This window comes from Colossoma macropomum, unplaced genomic scaffold (genome assembly GCF_904425465.1).
Source record: "Colossoma macropomum unplaced genomic scaffold, Colossoma_macropomum, whole genome shotgun sequence".
Lineage (NCBI taxonomy): Eukaryota > Metazoa > Chordata > Actinopteri > Characiformes > Serrasalmidae > Colossoma > Colossoma macropomum.
In genome coordinates this window covers 24,591,809-24,609,937 of record NW_023494806.1, presented here as the reverse complement: position 1 = coordinate 24,609,937, position 18,129 = coordinate 24,591,809, and the positions used below count along the sequence as shown (strand labels likewise).

The 18,129-nt window shown below is 38.6% G+C and overlaps 1 protein-coding gene across 1 annotated transcript in view; it reads right to left on the bottom strand.

Annotated features, from left to right (window-relative positions):
• The window catches only part of fras1 (Fraser extracellular matrix complex subunit 1), a 206,622-nt gene that overhangs the window by 14,977 nt on the left and 173,516 nt on the right, over positions 1–18,129 (bottom strand). Inside the window, 14 exon segments of the mRNA XM_036598414.1 lie at positions 683–843; positions 1,089–1,433; positions 2,244–2,490; positions 2,575–2,743; positions 3,081–3,240; positions 4,172–4,322; positions 4,734–4,847; positions 9,236–9,463; positions 11,489–11,629; positions 12,739–12,863; positions 14,505–14,684; positions 15,324–15,443; positions 15,696–15,884; positions 16,249–16,512. Coding sequence (XP_036454307.1) covers positions 683–843; positions 1,089–1,433; positions 2,244–2,490; positions 2,575–2,743; positions 3,081–3,240; positions 4,172–4,322; positions 4,734–4,847; positions 9,236–9,463; positions 11,489–11,629; positions 12,739–12,863; positions 14,505–14,684; positions 15,324–15,443; positions 15,696–15,884; positions 16,249–16,512 — 2,594 coding nt within the window.

The following is an 18,129-nucleotide window of genomic DNA, read 5'->3' as shown; positions in this document are numbered from 1 at the left end:
GGTCGCAAAGACTTGTTGATGTGGTTAATATCACCATATCACCATGTAGCTGAACTCAACAGGCAGCCATTTAGATGACAGGTGATGTGCTTAATTCAGCGTCCCTTGCACTCCAGTTCATGTGCACGCCTGTCACACAGGCATGACCTCTAGATTATGTTCATGAATGTAATCTGTGGTGACCATATTCAGCAACGCGGTTCATGAATGTAATTTAACAACACAGTGAGGTTTTGTTAAATGTTACATCACAGTAAGACACAGTGAGGCACTGCAAGTTTGTGCATCCTTAATGAAGACCTGGATGGGGTTTGAGCGTGTTGAGAGACGTTTTATAGATCTATTTACAGAAACGATTTGGATGACTGTTGACTTTTAATGGACTTCCTGTTAACATTGTTAGCCTTGTAGCAACAGCACTAAACTAAAGAAGCAAAAATTAGGCTCCAAACATGTCTTGGCTGATCAGCTACATCTGGGGTAAAGAGAAAACTGTAAATTGAACTTTTTCCAAACCATTCATTTAATAAATTTTTCTCAGCTGTCTTTTGCCCTTTTAATCTTTACTACAATAGCATTCAGATAGTACTGGTGCATGTCTTTTAGAACTCATTACTCCTTATGCAACCAAGATGGAGTTCATCATATTTATCATACAGACATTTTCAAGTTTACATCATACCTCTTCAGTCTTGCCAGGCTTAAACTCTACTTTCTTGGAGCTGGGGATGTAGTCCACTCCAGGCGTGGCTGAGTCCTGGTCAGCAGGGCGAGTGGCACACCACACTGAGGTCACAGAGGAGAGGTCACTGCCCTGCCGCAACACAGGGATCTCAATGGTGCCTGCAGAGGAAACATTTAAACACATCAACACAAACATTTGATTACAAGTTATAAAACAGTGTGTTTTGTATTGTTTCTTTAAATTATTTACATTCATAAATGGTTTAAACCACTATGAATACAGAAATCCTTAATTTCCATAACACCAGGAACAAGACCACAGCTTTGAGCTGTGATATTCATTTCAATTGCCTGTCATGTTCAGACTCTTCAAGAAAAAGCAAAAATCCTTCAAAACCACACACCTGCGTCCTCACTGAATGTAAAGGACCCGTTGCCAAGGAACACAGTAGAGGCGTCGTTGGGGCCACTGATGATGACTTTAGCCACCGTTATGTCTCCCATTCGCGCATTGTCCGAGGCATCCGACAGCACTAGCTCGAACTCCTCGGACAGCTCATACTCGCTGTCGTCAATCAGCTTCACGTCACAGGTGGACATACTGACCCCCGGGCCAAAAATCACCCTGTTCTCTCCGCTCATGCCTCGGCTCTTATAGTCAGAACCAGACTCCAGAGCATGCAGGCTGCTGCCCCGTGCTGACCGAGGAACAGTATAGCAGAGAGCTGAGACTGTGCTGCTGGTGTCCCCTGAGAGGCAGAAGGAAACATTCAGGTTACCGCCTTGTTGTGTGGTAGTACAGTGAGAGCTTTTGAGATGAAGCTTGAAAGCAACATTGAACATTGTGACACTAACTTTGTAAAAATTAAAAAAATTTTCAGACATAATGGAGAGTAGTATTTTTTATTATCAATAAACATTTTGACAAATGGTCAGCAGCATTAGTGTACAACATATTGATGCTTACTTTGAGCTACTGTGTTTTGGGGGAAAAAACTTAGTTTGGTTAAACTAGATGTAAATAAATGTGTTGTCTTACTTATTGGCAAATTGAGTGAAATGTATTAAATGCACAATAAACATTTTTTCATATTTTTTTACACAAAGGAAAAATGCCTTTCTTAAGATTGCCTCAATACAAATAAAGCAACCCTCAGTATTGTATTAATAAAGCGTCAGTAATTTCTGATTTTTTTTCTCCTAAATCCCCCAAGGAGGTAAGAAGAGATTAACATAAGAATGTTTTTGTAAGAAAATCTGCTGATTAAGTCTCCCTCCACACTAACAGACTGCAGAAAGAGTTCTATGATACAGCATACAACTATATAAGAAAATGAGATCTTACACTTTCGTTATCTGAATATTTTTTAAGTGAGTTGAGTCAGGCACTAAAGAGGTAAGTCATCTGTGAGATAATATTTTGATCAAAGTGAGAAAATCCAGCTGCTTAAGTCTCGCACTGATTTCAAACAGGATTTAACCATGTCCAAGAGAAGTAAAAAAGATTCAAATTAGATCTTCTTCAGAATATTTCTTTCCTCTAATGAAAGAACACCAACCTTTCCTCTCAATGGGAGCGAAGATAAAGCCTGTGCTTTCGTTGACGTGGTAGGTTTTCTTGTCGAACTGCAGCGTGGGCTCGTCCTCTGTGTCATTAATGTTGACCTTGGCACGGGTCACCTGACCCAGCAGAGCATACACAGGCATACTGAGCTCCACAGTGAAACTCTCAATGTTCTCAAAGACCTGGTCATCGTTGATGACGATGGTGCACACTTTAGTGTCCTCACGCTCATCAAACTGAACCTGCAGAATCAGAGCAGTATTTAGAGATTAGAGAGACTTTTATGAGTATTATGACCAGTACAGTCCTCTGCTATGTCTCAGTACCTGTCCTGCATGCTCCACATAGTCATGCTGTCCAGGGCGAGAGCCCACAGTGGAGGTAGAGGTGGCCGTGCCCTGCTCTGTCCGACACAGCACGATGGCATACTGGTTTAGATTCCCTGTCCTCTTCACTGTAACCGCCACAGTGCCTGCCTTCTCACTCACATTATAGCTGCACACATAACCAATCACACATTATTAACAGCTATAATAAATAATACATTAATCACTATAAATGTTTATGGAATCATTTGACATGTTTAGGCTGAAACTACATGTAACAGTGATTGCAAGAAATCCAATTACTATTAACCAATGTACCATGAATTAAGTCTGATTAAGTTAATCAAGGTCTTCAGAAGCATCTGCAGGAGACAGATCTCTGAAATCAGCATTAAACAGCCAGTGAACACTGCATAATGCCTAAAACAGACAAGGTTTGAAACAATGTATGTGTACAATGGATGTACAATCTAGAGCGATGTTAGAGAAGTTAGAGAAAAGCTCACCTGCTGTGCTCAAAGCTGATGAGAGACCACTGAATGTGGAAGACGTTGTCGCTGACGATGTTGGGCTTGCTGTCCTTCACCAGAAACTTAAAGTTGTCCATGGTTTCCTGGACTTTGTCCTCGTTCAGAACGTATCGGATAAGGCCAAGGTTTATATCAGCTGTAGGAAAGAATTTATGCAGTTTTATTAAGAATTTTCGACAACACTATATTTGGATGGTCCACTGTCGTTAACTTAAATCCAACGTAATATCTACTAACAACTCTTTTACTTAACCCTAAATGGAGGACTCACTCTAACGGTAACTTTAACCTAAACATAGTCCCATGCCTAACTTGGTTCTAATCCTAATGCTGTTGACAATTAATTGAGTTTCAACTAGGTAATTTTTTTAATATTTCGAGCATCTACAAGGGACTATACAAATTAGGTGGGACCAAATATTGATTACAAATAAGACCACCTACCAGCTCTTTAAAGGAACGTCAATAATTTTTCCAATCATTTCAAATCAACATCATTCAAATGCTGTGATGTAAACAAAGTCATTCAGAGTGGTTTAATGGGAAATGGTGCATTGTAGTTAAATTGCAGTCTCTGATTTCCTTACAGTGGTGATGATAGGAACCCGGGGTCACAATGTCTACGACTCATAGTCATTTTATTTACTACTCAAAATGATCATTGAATCTACACGTGTCTTCTGGGTTTATAAATGCTGGTAAACAGTGATTAATGTGAGAAAGTGTGTTTTCTTTGGACACTATTCTGCCTTACAACGCCCTGCATGTACCTCTCTGCAATTAATGTCTTTTAAACAGACCTTTTAGGCCAAAAGCTTTTCTCAAAACAATTGTAAAACAATATCTCAGGCATCTGACAGTGAATTCGTACCCATTTAATTGTGCAGATTTACCCCAAAATGTGGTGGCATGTTTCCTTTTTTTCCTAACTATAATATCCACTGACAACATATGCTATGTTGGACTGAGAAATAAGTTAACAGAAAACCCTTTTAAACTGGCTATATTAGGGAGAGAGGCCACCTCATTGCATAAAGGATTGAGGCATGAACAGATTCTAGTGGTACCTTGTGTGAAAGAGGTAATGGGGGTTCCTGGTTTGAGCTTGCTCTCCAGGTAGCCATGTTTGGGTTTGGCTGTGATCTCGTAAGTTAGCTGACCGTCGTCTGTATCTGGGTCGATGGTGAGGAGCTCCTTCTTGGTGATCAGGTTTGTGGCCTGGAGCACAGATTTAGATACATGAAATCCACATGAAATTATACCACAATGATTAAACCACTAACTACAGGCCCATTATTCAGTTATTTATAGTGTATAATATATAATATATATTTATTGTCTAATTAATTAAGCACTGTAATTAATTAATCACTCTACTAGGGCCACTAATGATACAGTATACTATACTACTGTAAAAGGTCGATCTGCACCCCCTGACACATAGTAAAACCAGTAATATATCAGCCCATTCATTGTGGTCAAATCCAGATATGGCCAGATGGGGGCAGCAAAGCAGCACTATTCAGCAAGGCATAACATGACTATGTTTCAATAGGAATACCACTAAGAAGGATGTGTGTTTTGAGACATCATGGATAGCATGTGATTAAAAAGCACTTGTTTGGTCACCTTGTTGTCCATGTATTCCAACCACTGCAGGCCCAGGTTAGTGACAATGCGAGGCGTTCCATCATCAACGGGCATTATGTCAATCTTAAACTTCTGAGGTGCTGCAGTGACCACCTGGAACAACAACACCCGAACCAGGACACTTTAGCAACAGAGCACCATTTACAAATTTTGAAAGGACAGTTTGCACACTGCTCTATATAATAAGGCTGCTAAAATGAAACCTTCATTCACTGATCCCATTCATGATCTGTGATAGCCCCCGGCTAAAGATAATCCAAAAGTTTCAGACGTTCTGTCCCTGCATCGTCTAAGCGATGGAGTCCAAACTGTCCAAAGAGATTTAGTGTGCTCGCAGCAGTACTGTCATATATTCAGGGTATGACAAGGTGAAGCAATTTCCTCCCTACAGCCCACCTAGATGATGTTTACTCATCATATTTCTGACAACATGCTGACACGGCCGGAAGAGAAGAAAGCTACTGCTGAGGGACGAGCATGAGATGACAGAGTGTGGTAGAGGGTAAGGGAGAAAGAGAGATACAGGGATCTGTCTGTTTTATTAAGGTGATTATTTACATGGTTTTCCCCTTACCCTAAAACATAGCCAATCAGCCAAGATAGGTTTAATGTCCAAAGTCAACTTTTCTACTAAGCTAATGTAACAATGAAGCTAACAAAGCCCACCAATTAGCATTGTGCAAACTGTATGCTAAAATCAGGTGTTGCCAACCACCGGGCCACAGACTGGTACTGGGATGTAGCTCATTTGAGACAATGCGGCAGTATTCAGAAATCAGTGGCTTGACTATTGAAATCTACTTTTTCATTACTGTTAATGATAAAACTAGCATTTTACACATAAGGCTTAAAGATAATTTCCAATAATCTTTCCAAATTTTCAATTACTGAGATGTAAACAAAGTCATTCAGACAGGTTTGATGTGAAATGGTTCGTTGTAGAGAAACTTACTGACTCTTTAGCAGATTTCTTTACAGTGGAAGCGGTAGAAACCAGGACTTACAATGTCTACAACACAAATATAGGCATTTTATTTAAGATCCCAAACCATCAGTGAACCCACACGAGTCTTCTGAGGTGTTATGTAATGTTGATAATGATAAAATAGGGGTAAATCTGACAAAATAAATATTCTTTGGGGACTATTATGCCTTATAGCACGCTTCATGTACCTTTCTACCATGAATGGATTTTAAGCCAAAATCTATCGTAAAACAATGTCACAGACATTAGGTAGCGTATTCATAACCATTTCATGTAATAACTTTGTAAGAGGGAGTTTTTTGAGGCATTAAACACTTCAGACATCTGGTTCCTTTCACCATCACTGTAAACAATTCTGACTTGGTAAGTTTCTCTAGAACTGAGCATTTCACATCAGACCACTCTGAATGACTTTCTTGACATATCTAGCATAAGTGAAAAAGGAATTTCTCACTGAGGAACTTTTTACTGGATGTGCAAACCCAGAAAATGCCCTTGTCAGAGACAAGAAGATACCAAAAAGCATGATACAATCAAAAATATGCTCATAGCTATATAAAATATGAATTCATCAACACTGGGGGTGCTAATGCACCAAAACAACTGTGCATGATATAATGAGGCTATGAAGCCGACCAATTACTTTGCTTTTGGAGTTAAACATTACTCGACAACAGCAAATCATGGCATCATGGCATTATCATGGACACATCCCCCACACCCCGGTCTGTGAAAGCTGCACCGCGGGCTGCAGTTTGAGCCGTGCTGTTAAAAGGTTGGGAAACCCTGGCCTAAATCATCACACAATTACCAATTCACAGACAGACTTTTATATAGTTTGAAATAAATTCAGCACAATGCTAAGTGATGTACATAAGCTTTTATTAGCCTTGTAGCTAAAACTAAAGAAGCAAACTTTAGACCAAGGATGTCTTGATTGATTGACTACATTTTGGGGTGAGAGGAAAATTATGTAAATGAGATGCTGAACTATCACTTTAATACTGACAATAAAGTCACTCAGGTACAGTAATGCAATGATAGGACCTGAAGTTAATTTTGCAGCTCATTCATATTTCTTTAATGTTCTAAACAGGAAGATTGCAAGCACAGCACAGCTTGCTGTAAAGCAGTGCATTACAGTGGAAATGTTCAGAAGCTAAGCCAGCACAAAATTGGCCTTCCTCCAACCCCCCCCCATAGAAAACAACACAACAGCCTCCTGGAGTAAAAGCTGCGTAAGCTGCATCAACTAGGGCCTGACCGATATGGAGAGCTCTGTGACTTTTAATGACTTTGTGACTTATAATAAGAGGCTAAAAGTATTGATAGGCAATAATATCAGCCAATAATTTTACATTTTATATTTTAATTTCATATTAATTTAGTTAAACACCATTTAACTGACAGAAATGACTGTCCGTTCTGAATTGCCACACTTCATAAACTCTCAGTCTTAAATGATTTAAATATTCTAGCACAGGGGGTTGAGCTACCCTTAAATCTTTGCATTTTCTGTTGATTATCTCTTATTTTCCAAATATCTATTCATAGAAAAAAAGTTTTTTTTTGTGATATAAAATGGTTTTCTCATGACAGAGGTTAGGCCTGAATTAGAGGTGGGTGATATGGTAAAAATATAACATCATTGTGCTTCAAGACATTTTCACAATGCATTATATGCTTCACGATATTACATTTTTCTGACTTTGATAAGCTAGAAAAGACAAACAAGAACCTGAAGCGCCACAATAAAAATAATAAATAAAATAAAAAACTATGTATACAATGAATTTTATTATGTTTCACTGTAAATTCCATTAAATAGGACTAATTACGCAGTTGAGTCTTTAGGTACTAACGGTCTCCACAATATGCTCAGAAAAGCATGTTGTGACATAATGTGATGTAAATTACCACAGTAATGACAAAACGCTGACATACTGCACATCTCTAGTCTGAATGAATTAGATAGGTTTTCTGTTATGTATGTTATATATCATGTATTAGGGGTGCGGGATAAAATCGATTCTTAGATGCATCGCGATGCAGACGTGAACGATTCTGAATCGATTCACAAACGCCAAAAATCGATTTTCTAAATATTTAATTTATAACGTAATGTTGACGGAACGCAAAGGGCGGAACTTGGAAGTGGGTAAGTGCAGCGCCCGGACAGTCTGTGGCGGCACATAACAAACAACACCACTGGATGAGCGAGAAATCCGACCGGCTCCCTCTGTATTAAAGCCAGGTTAGGTCAGGAGTCACAACACAAATGATAAGAAGAGCCATTTTCTCCTTTCAACAAAGTCAAACCACCTTGGGAGCCACAACATTTAATGTCCACTATGTCTCAGTATGTGTTAATGTCCTAGTAAAGGCTAAACAATATAAATGAAAATGCAGAATTACTCCGCTCTGCTTTAAGCTTTAGCTATAGCCGCTTTCCTCCCCTTTCCCTCAGGGAACTTTTCCTCAAAACTAGAGCAGTTTCTCGTAAAAAGTCTCTCAGCTTTCGACTGTTTTCCGACGCTGAAGTCGCTTCTTATTCTCCAGCTTCTTGTTTGAATTTTGCCGTTCCACCTTAAATTCTCCCTGAGGCGCCGAATGTAAATGCGGCACCATTTAAGGTGGAATGGGAAAATTCGAAAGAGAAGCGACTCCAGCTTCGCAACTGTTTAGTGTTCGACAGTCTATAGTTGCAGATTTAACTTGCCAGGAATCAACTGCAGTGCTTATAAATGCGAATAACGCTTCGTTGCTATGTGACCTGCAGTTCTTAGTCGTTGCGAAACAGGGCTTTCCCGCTACGTTGCACACGTCCCGTCTCAGGGATATTTTAGTGACACAGCGATGCCCCCCCTCCTTGTCTCTACAACGAGACCAAAACCGAAGTTATAAAATCACTAAAGAAAACGGGTAGAATAGCTGTAACTTGTGCTGCGTGGACGTCCACGGCCACAGGATCTTATTTCACCGTAACTGCGCATTTTATCGCAGATGAGTGGCAGCAGCGTCTCATGTGCTCCAAACAATAGCAGTGAATGAGAGTCTTCTACTTCAATTGCCACATCACTTCCATTTGATTTATTAATAAAAGATATTGGAAGTAAATTCATTATGGATCATTACAAACACTACTTACAAATAAAACTACCAAGTCCTCAGACAGTAGGAAAATAGAAATCCTGTATAGAAAAAAAGATGATGAAGATGCATCGAGATGCATTGATAATCGTTTCATAATCGCATTGCAGCCCTCTGAATCGTAATCGAATAGAATCGTGAGGTGCCTAAAGATTCCCACCCCTATCATGTATATGGTAATTCTAATTGGGCTTCCAAGAGGAAAAATAACCAAAAAAACAAGGAATTATCATTTTTTGCTGATAGTGAGTTATCTGGGAATTGTTAACATTTGTAGATATTATCATCCAGCTGATATCGGTCGGAATCTAGAATTTACAGTGCATTTCCAAGCCATTCCACTCACCTCTTTTCCTCCATCTTCTATGATGAAGAACATGTTGGTGCCGTCGCTAATGGTGAAGGTAAAGCGGTCTTTGAGCGAATTGCTGCCATCGTGGTTGTAGCTGATGCGGTTCTGATAGATGTCATCCATAGTGAAGGTGTTGGTCTGCCGGTAATGCTGACCGTTGCTGGTGCGCTCAATGGTGCCGTGACGAGGAGCCTGGACGATGGTGAAAGTGACCGAGTCCTCCTGACAGAAAGAGAAAGGGAGATAAATTCAGTTCCAAATCAAATTCAGCTTTGTTTTTATTATACCAGAACAGAATCATGAAAAGTTTACTCACTACACAGTACACTCACATTGTTTGTTTGGAAGGGTGCTTTTACTTGTGTGATCACTTCACTGAAGTGCTTTTACTTGATAATGAGTTTAAGCTACTTTACCTACCTCTAGCAAAAGGCAGAGGTAGTAAAGTTGAAAGAGCATGGAAATACTGTCATTCCTCCTGAGGAACACAGCAGAGGTGGGTAGAGTAGTCTAAACTCAACTCAAGCAAATGATTATTATGTTGGTGAAAGATGAAGTGATGACTCAAGCAGAAATACCTTTCTTTAAAACAATTTTAATAGAAAACTACTTCAGTAGAACTTCTCAGTACTTCCAGTAACTATTAGCACAGCAACTGAAATTTGTTAGGCACTATTCTTCTCTTTTTATGTATTCTTCATCTAAAATATACTTGTACTTTGCAAATATACATGTAATTTAACTAGTTTCTAGCCATCTCTAAGCCTACTGCTTTGGATATAGTGAGTGTGTTTACCTGCACACAATAATTCGATCATAATCGTATTTCTGCAGTTATCTGATTATTCAAATGGTCATGTAAACAGCATACTCCAATTTCTTAGACTCGAGTAAGGTCTAGAAATCTGATTAAGACATCGAATAAAGAGAGCTGGACTTCAGCTCAGTGATCAGAGTTTTCAGTGCATGTAAACTCTTACTCAGATTTCTTTCGGCGCATGTGTGAAACAGACCATGACACTGTAAATAAGCAAGCAGCGTTGCCACGAGATGGCAGCAAAACACTTTTCAAGCAGTGCTGAAACTAACAATATGCTTGACAAAATAAAGGATTTAAATATTCTTCATCTTCTAGGTAAAGTATGTTCATAGTTTCAGTTAAAAAAGTGGCACAATGTTTAAAAAAAGCTGCAGCATGAAGTTTCAGTTTGAGTACATTTACATCATTACATTACATTCTTCTGTGAGTTTATTGGCTGGTTGCAAAGCAGAAATCAGATTTTTGTCTGATTCATGTAAACTAGTTTTCCCAGTATCTGATTACTCAAGTGCATGTAAGCATGTTGATCGGATTGCTGACAAAATCTGATTTTCTGCAGTTATCTGATTATTAAGTGCATGTAAACGCACTCACTGTCTACACAGACTTTCGGCACAAAGGGAATCAGTGCATCATCTAGAAACCTTTACTGTACAACTACAATAAGAAGAAAACACAGTCAAAGCAAAGCTGACTAGCCCGTACATCAGTGTTTCATGACCTAAACTGGGCTTCACAGAAAATTTTATACTAAGCCATTTGGGTTAACGTTTCAGACATATCAGCAGGCTGCCATCAGACCACTATCGTTTTTTTTGCAAAGTGCTTGGTGAATCAATTTCTTCTTAGTTTTTCTTTTCTTTTCTCAGAATGACAAAAAAAGCACACACAATTTGATAGAACGTCTCAGTGTATTAAAACCACCTCTTTTTTTTGAAAAAGCTGTCTGTAATTTATAAATAAGCAAATGCAGGACACACCACTGTTGTACAGTATAAATCTAATGAATAATTCCACCTCCAACTTATAAAAGCATGTGAAACAATAGAGCTAATATGATGGAAAGGACAAATATACAATGGAAAGGGGAGACAGCAAGTTATTAATCAAGCACCAATATCCCACCAAAGACTTAAATGCCACACTGTTGTTGAAGGTTTTGTTATTCGTATGGGAAAACACTCACACAATATAAATGTTGTTCTGGTAAGTGCAGAGTGTCTCTCCCTCCACTGATAAGCTGCACTCGTAATCTGGAACCATGCTGAGCTATTTCCTAAACTCGTAGTAATCATTGCCTGCTTGGGTCTCAATTTGGTATGAATTCTCTCACTTGGATCCTCAGGTAAAAAGATTAAAAACCCCTGCTATATATGACTGATATCCTGATGGCATCCACATGTCTGTACTCAGGCTGCCTAGTTTACCTCTGTATCCGCATCCACGGCTTTCAGCTCAAACTCTGTGATGGTTTTCCTCACTCCCTCCTGCACCCGCATCCCTGGCACCTGCAGCACAGGCAGAGAGTCGTCCACTGGCCGGATGGTTAAGTAGAATGTTTGGGAAATCTGTAATACAGGAGGAGTGGTAAGTACAGCTGTGTGTCTATCAGCTGTGTATTAATATTGTATTGAATGATTCTTTAATGTATTAGGTGAGTTGTTTGTTCTCCTTTAATGCTGACTGATTCACACAGTACTGGCGATTACACAGTCAGAACACTCGGTATAGTCGTGTGCAAAAGTTTGGATGCCCATGGTCAGAATACTACAGATTTCTAAATGAAAATGAATTAACACTTCCTCTACAGAGAACACACTTCAGCACATTTAAATGCACTACTGTTAACTACTGTTCATTTTCAGAACACATTACGTGGCCTGTGCAAAGGTTATGGCATATTTTTAACTCCAACAAAAAGAAATTGTGCACTTAAATTTAAAAGTTTTTTTTTCTGTGTAGAGGATGTGTAAACATTTTCACAACAAAACATTTGACCAGGAGTGTACAAACTTTTGCATTCAACTGTATTTAATGAATGAGACTAGATGCTGGTAGAGATAAATATTAAAAAAAAAGGTCTGTAGGTACAAGCTTGAGATTTGGAGCTATATAAACAAAACATGTTATTATTATTGTTATTATTAATTGTTATTATTATTATTATTATTAATAATAATAATAATAATAAAGATGGCAGGATGCGTAAACCGGTCAGAAACCAGTTATTCCATTTAAATGCAAATTAAAGAAAACAACAGATAAAAACAACGAATGTAGCCTCACAAATAAACAGTGGCACAGCCGTGCTGGAAATGAGGAAAATGAGCTTCTAAATGAACCTCAGACTGTATAAACTCATTCAGAACTCATTCGTTTGAGATCAAAAGGTCTAATTGGTTGTGCCGATTTTGTGTTCTATAGACTGTGCTTTAGTTTGTTCTCTCCCTCTCCCTCTCCTTCTCTCTCTCTATCTCTAAAGAGGCACTTGCTTGTGATGAGTGGAGTTTTCTACTTGAGCAGTCTATGCTTTCTGTGCATTGTGTGTTAGCTTCAGTGCTCTGCTGTGTTAATCTTTTTCAATAGCTTGTGGGGCCAGTTTGTGTGCGCTTATTCAAGCACGTCTGACCCTCATTAGTGTGACTGTGTGTGTGTGTGTGTGCGTGTGCGGGTGTACCTCGTTAGCCCCGTCCGACACTATAAAAGAGAAGTCGTCCGAGTGTTTCTCTTCTTCGCTGGTGTGGACATACTGGACGTTGCGGGAGGCCAGGTCAGCCTGGGTGAACGTGCTGATGCGCTTGCCTGCAACATTTACACGAACTGTTAGTTTAGCACACTTAACACACAGTCAAATGTCTGGACACACTAACTGAATGTTTTGCCCTATACAAACACACACACACACACATCTATTGTTTATACATCTTTTGTGTATATATATATATATATATATATATATATATATATATATATATATATATATATATGTATATACGAAAATAGAACTGAATAGACAGAATTTGGTCCAAGAAGCCTATAGATGAGAGAAAATAGATGAACCAGAAATAGGTAGTAAAACGATGTAGGAAATTACACTTCAATGCAGCCAAAAGAATGTTTCATTCATTTGGAAAAAGAACTTCATACATGACATGTTCAGCGTGTTCTATGTGAAGAAATACATTTTAGACAAAAAGCTACATCAGCACTGCACAGCATGAGAAAAGTGCAGTACAGAAAGTTTGTCCAGAATTAAAAACTTCGGGATGATGTTCAAAAGCATTGCTTGATGAAAATAGTTATTAAAGTGGGATTTAAACTTAATTATATTTAATTATAGAACAAGCATGTTATTTGTCCGCGATCTAATGGTGGCTATTAATGACGCTACACCGTTATTTAACTGGTGCTGTTCTGTCGGGTTTAATTCTGGGTGATGGTGGGCCAGTTCAGGTCAGTTTTTTAACTGTTTTTTAAACTTGGGTCAGTTTCAGACACAAAAATTGATGGTGTGGTTTGGGTCAAACTCATGGCAATACACTGTAAAAAAAGAACAAAATGGGAAACAAATTACATCCATTAAGCCTTACAGAAGGGTGTGATCTGAAATATACAGTCTGCATTATTATAACACCTACTTACCCTAATCTCCCAGAATCATTTTGATTGTTTCATGGTCATACAGACGGGTAGAAGGATTAAGACCTGAAGAATAATCATTATAAATCTAGAAGATCTCCAACTATACTTTCTTTAAAACTGCATCTCCTTACGTCTGACGTCAAAGAAAGCAGTAATTGGGAATTATGGCTTTCAGATCACATCAGCTTGCATCTGCATTGGGATTTTGAATGCTTAATGTCAAACTGGTGATATTCACAGAGAAAGACAGAATCAGTACAGATGCATTTCTCTAAGATATGTTACCTTCATATAATGCTCACAGCACCAGTAAAAGTTCAGACACACCTGATTGAAGGTATATTTTTTATCATCCAAAAGGCATTTAATTTTAATAAAGGCTGATGATTAAATGCTTTAAATACAGTTTTTTTTCCAAGAAAAATATTACTACTTAAGTTGCTGCCTTTGAATGAATTTATTTCCAAAACAAAAGGTTTCAAATTAAAAGCTGTTTTCAAAATGCCTGTAGAACAAGCAATTATCAGCAGCCAGTAAGGTGTCAGCATATATGGATCTCCTTCAAGTACACTAGAAAAGCCCTGGTGGCTCATCATGAAGCTCCCTGAGAGATTAACGAGAGTCTGCATATTTGTTTCATATGTTTTGGTTGCTATATAATTCCATATTACTTATTATTATTCTACAATGTGGAAAATTTTGTAAAAATGTGGAAAACAGTAAAAATGAAGGAAAACCCTTGTTTGAGCGCTTTTGACTGTTCCTGTATCAGTGGTGCTGTACATGTGTTAGTATTTGTACCTGGATTGGTGGAAAGTTCGAGATGACCCAGCTGGGGTTGTTTGGTGATGCGGTAGACAAGTTCACCAGGTTCACTGTCCTGGTCAGTAGAGGAGAGCTGCAGCGTGGTAATCTTCTTCACAGAGTTCTCGTCCAGCACTAAACCCTTATTGACCACCACTGAAGGGGGGAGCTTATCCTCTGAACCAGAATAAAACAATGAGAGAGTTCAAAATATTCATTCTAGTGCTGAAACTGTTGAATATAATATATTGAATAATCTTCAAATTATTCAGCTTAATTGAGTAAACAGTTTTATTCATGGAAAAATATATGAAGCCTTTAAAAAAAAGAAACATGTTAAAGCACTATGGGGAAGATTTACAAAGAGACAGTCTACTGACACAGTACTGATGGGAGAGGCAGGTTATCTACTAAGAGCTTCCATACAAATTAACACAGGCACATTTTAATTAACATGATAGTACCAGGAATAAGACAAGCTTTTCTCAGGCAGTAAACAGCGCACAGTTAGTATATACTATCAGTCTTGGTGAATCAGAATATGTGGCTCATTATATTAATCTCCCCAAAGAATTCTGCGCTTTGCAAACGAAGCTAAATCAGGCTCTGTCTGTTACTGCAGGAAACAGCAGAAGAATTTAAAATATGCATTATCATCATGCACACTGACAACTTCTTTAAGAGGCTAAATTATATTGATTATAATTAAGTTTATAATTTTTTATTTCTTATCAAGTTTACTGAGTTTAATCAATCATGACAGCCATAATTCGATCTAATTTGTTGTTGTTTGCTACTGAAAAAGGAGCTACTTACCTAGAACGCTGATGAAGAAAGACTCATCAATTACTTTGTTACCCTCAGGATCTTCAAGGTCAAACTTAAAGGAGAAACTGCCTCCACTCTCCCCTTTTTCATGGATGTACTCCACAAAGCCTGTGACAAGAAAGATAAAACATTGTGATTTGGCCTTGCAGAACTTTTCATTCAGACTTGCTGACAGTAGCGCTGAAGAAATGCCACACATCAAACCATCATATTATATATTTGAGGAATCCATTTCTAGTGAAAAGTTTCCCTGCTTATACTTTTTGATAACTGCCACAGCTGTGAGATTTACAAAGGACTGTCTACACTTTCAAATATTTCACAGGTGTCTATGACACTTGAAGAAACTGAAGGAGAAACCTTTGTTGATGTCCTCCTGAGTGAAGCTCTTGACTGGCCCTCTGGCAGAGAGCTGGACTTTACTCCTGCCCTTGGTCAGCTGTAGTATCCCCACACTCACGTCTTTGGTCACGGTAAATTTGAGTTTAAGGTTTTCTGAGTCGATATCGGTCCCTTTCAGCTGTTGCTCTGTGATTTTAGATGAGGAACCTGATGGAAGGAAATGCGAGACTGTATAACATCTGGAGGTAACTGGTTTTGATTTTAAGGCATCATGAATGCTGATAAGCACAAATGAATGTTCCTACATTATGAAATCCCCTTTGGAAAATGTTTGACATGTTGGGAAGGAACTCATTCTACAGTAAGATAATGACCCTAAGCACACTGCTGAGAACATCAAGACATAATTATCAAACAAAGCTGCTGGTGTTCTCTGAACAATATACTGGCCACCCAAGAGTCCAGACCTCAACATCACTGAATGTAATGTGATAACTTGAACTGTACGAAGCAGAAAGTGCAACCAACTTCTAAGACTGAACTGTGGTACTGTGGTACTATATATCCTGACCTGCTGCTAACTGAAGGCCTCGGTTGATGGTGACTCTGGGTCCTTCACTCTTCCTCACATCCATGCTGAACTCCAGACGGCCTGTCTCCGTGTGTACTCCGTCCGTTACAGAGAAACGAATCTCGTCGGTCGCAGAGCCCTGTCCATCTGGGGTATACACCAGCAGCTCATCTAGAACATCCTGGTAGGTGAAGGTGGAACCCTGAAGGAGGATCTTGCCATTCTCCAGCGGCTGGGAGTAGAACTGTCTCCTGCGTAGTTTACCTGTGAAGAAAGTGGAGAATGTTAAACAGAGTCTTGCCTGCAAATAGCAAATAAATGCCAGAAGATGTGAGTTCATGTGAGTTTTATGCCAGCTTTAAAAGAAGAGTTTAGCAAAATGTGTACAATTTACCTTTTACCCCAAATCTACTCGATGCTTCTTTAGTTTTGGGCTCGAGTTACAAGGCTAATGTAGCTAACAAGTAAAGAAAGCTTATGATTAGCAATTAGCATTGCGCAAACTGCATTCTTAAATCATGTTTCAGTCCAAGTCAGGTTTTTAGTAATCTCAAATAAACATGCTAATGTGGTTTCTAACACTGTATATCATACTGCTACCTGTAAAAGTGGACAAAGGTTTGTGAAGTTTGTACTGTTTGTGCAGTTTTCTTATTACTTGTTAGCTACATTAGCCACGTAGCTCCAGTGCTAGATTTCAGTCACTAAACATGTCTTGGCAGACTGACTAAATCAGGATTAAGGGGAAAATTGTGTACATTCAATTTTTCACCAAACTATTTCTTTAGGACACTGTTAGCATTTTTGTGAAGTACGTCTTTAGTACAGAATCGGTTACATAAAACTCGCTGACAAACTCACGCTTCATTCCCTTACGGACTTTTCAATAAAGCCAGCATTTGACCTCTACAAGCCTGCCTCAGTCAGTGTTATTTTGAGGGCATTTCAGCTCTGTCAGATCCCTCTGTACTGCTGTTCCCCAGCGCCGATTCATAATACTGACTAATAATAAAACAGTGAGAAAGCTGCCATGAAGCCCCCGACACGCTGCCATAAAAAAGTAATCTCAATAGAGCCCTGTGGCCTTTCACTGCCACTGCAGTCGACCTCAGAGGCCCCATTCTGCTAAATGGCACAACATACAATGAAAGCACCATCAGTCAGCCTGAGAGAAGTTGGACACAAAGCTCTATGACAAAATGGATACATGGAGGGAGGAAAAGAGTGAAAAAGAGACTTTAAGACTACTTGATGATATGCATAAAACTGGACACCTTTAAAAGAAGGACTTTTTCTTTGCGAAAATGCTGAAATATTACTACAAATTTTTCAACATTAACTTAACTTTTCAACAAATTTTCAATTCTCAACATCATACGAATTCTAAATGCACTTGGCACAAAACTCAAGTTCAGTTTAACCACCAAATGAATGAGTTTAGAAACAGAAAGTCAAAATAATTACTTCTTCAATTTCAATTTTTATTTATTACGTCAAAATAATATCTTATTTTCTCAAAACATGTCGAAATAATCACACACTTTCTCAAGGAGCAATAACCTGTTCTCCAGTTATTAGTCATTATTTTGACCTACTAAATCAAAATCATCAAAGACATTATTTCAACGCAAGTTATATTTTGAACCGGAATCTGCATCTTCAAAACAAAACTAAACTTCAGACCCAGGATATGAACTGGGTTGAGCTATAGATGAGCTGATGAATGAACTTATAATGTTTATTCAACAAATTTTCAAAGTGTATAGATGTTAGTATTAGTAAAATGTAAAAACACGTACTCCATTTTTTCAATGACCATCAAAACCTTAAAAACCAAACATGCACTGACTGCTCAACTACATTTGGAGCAAGGGGAAAGCT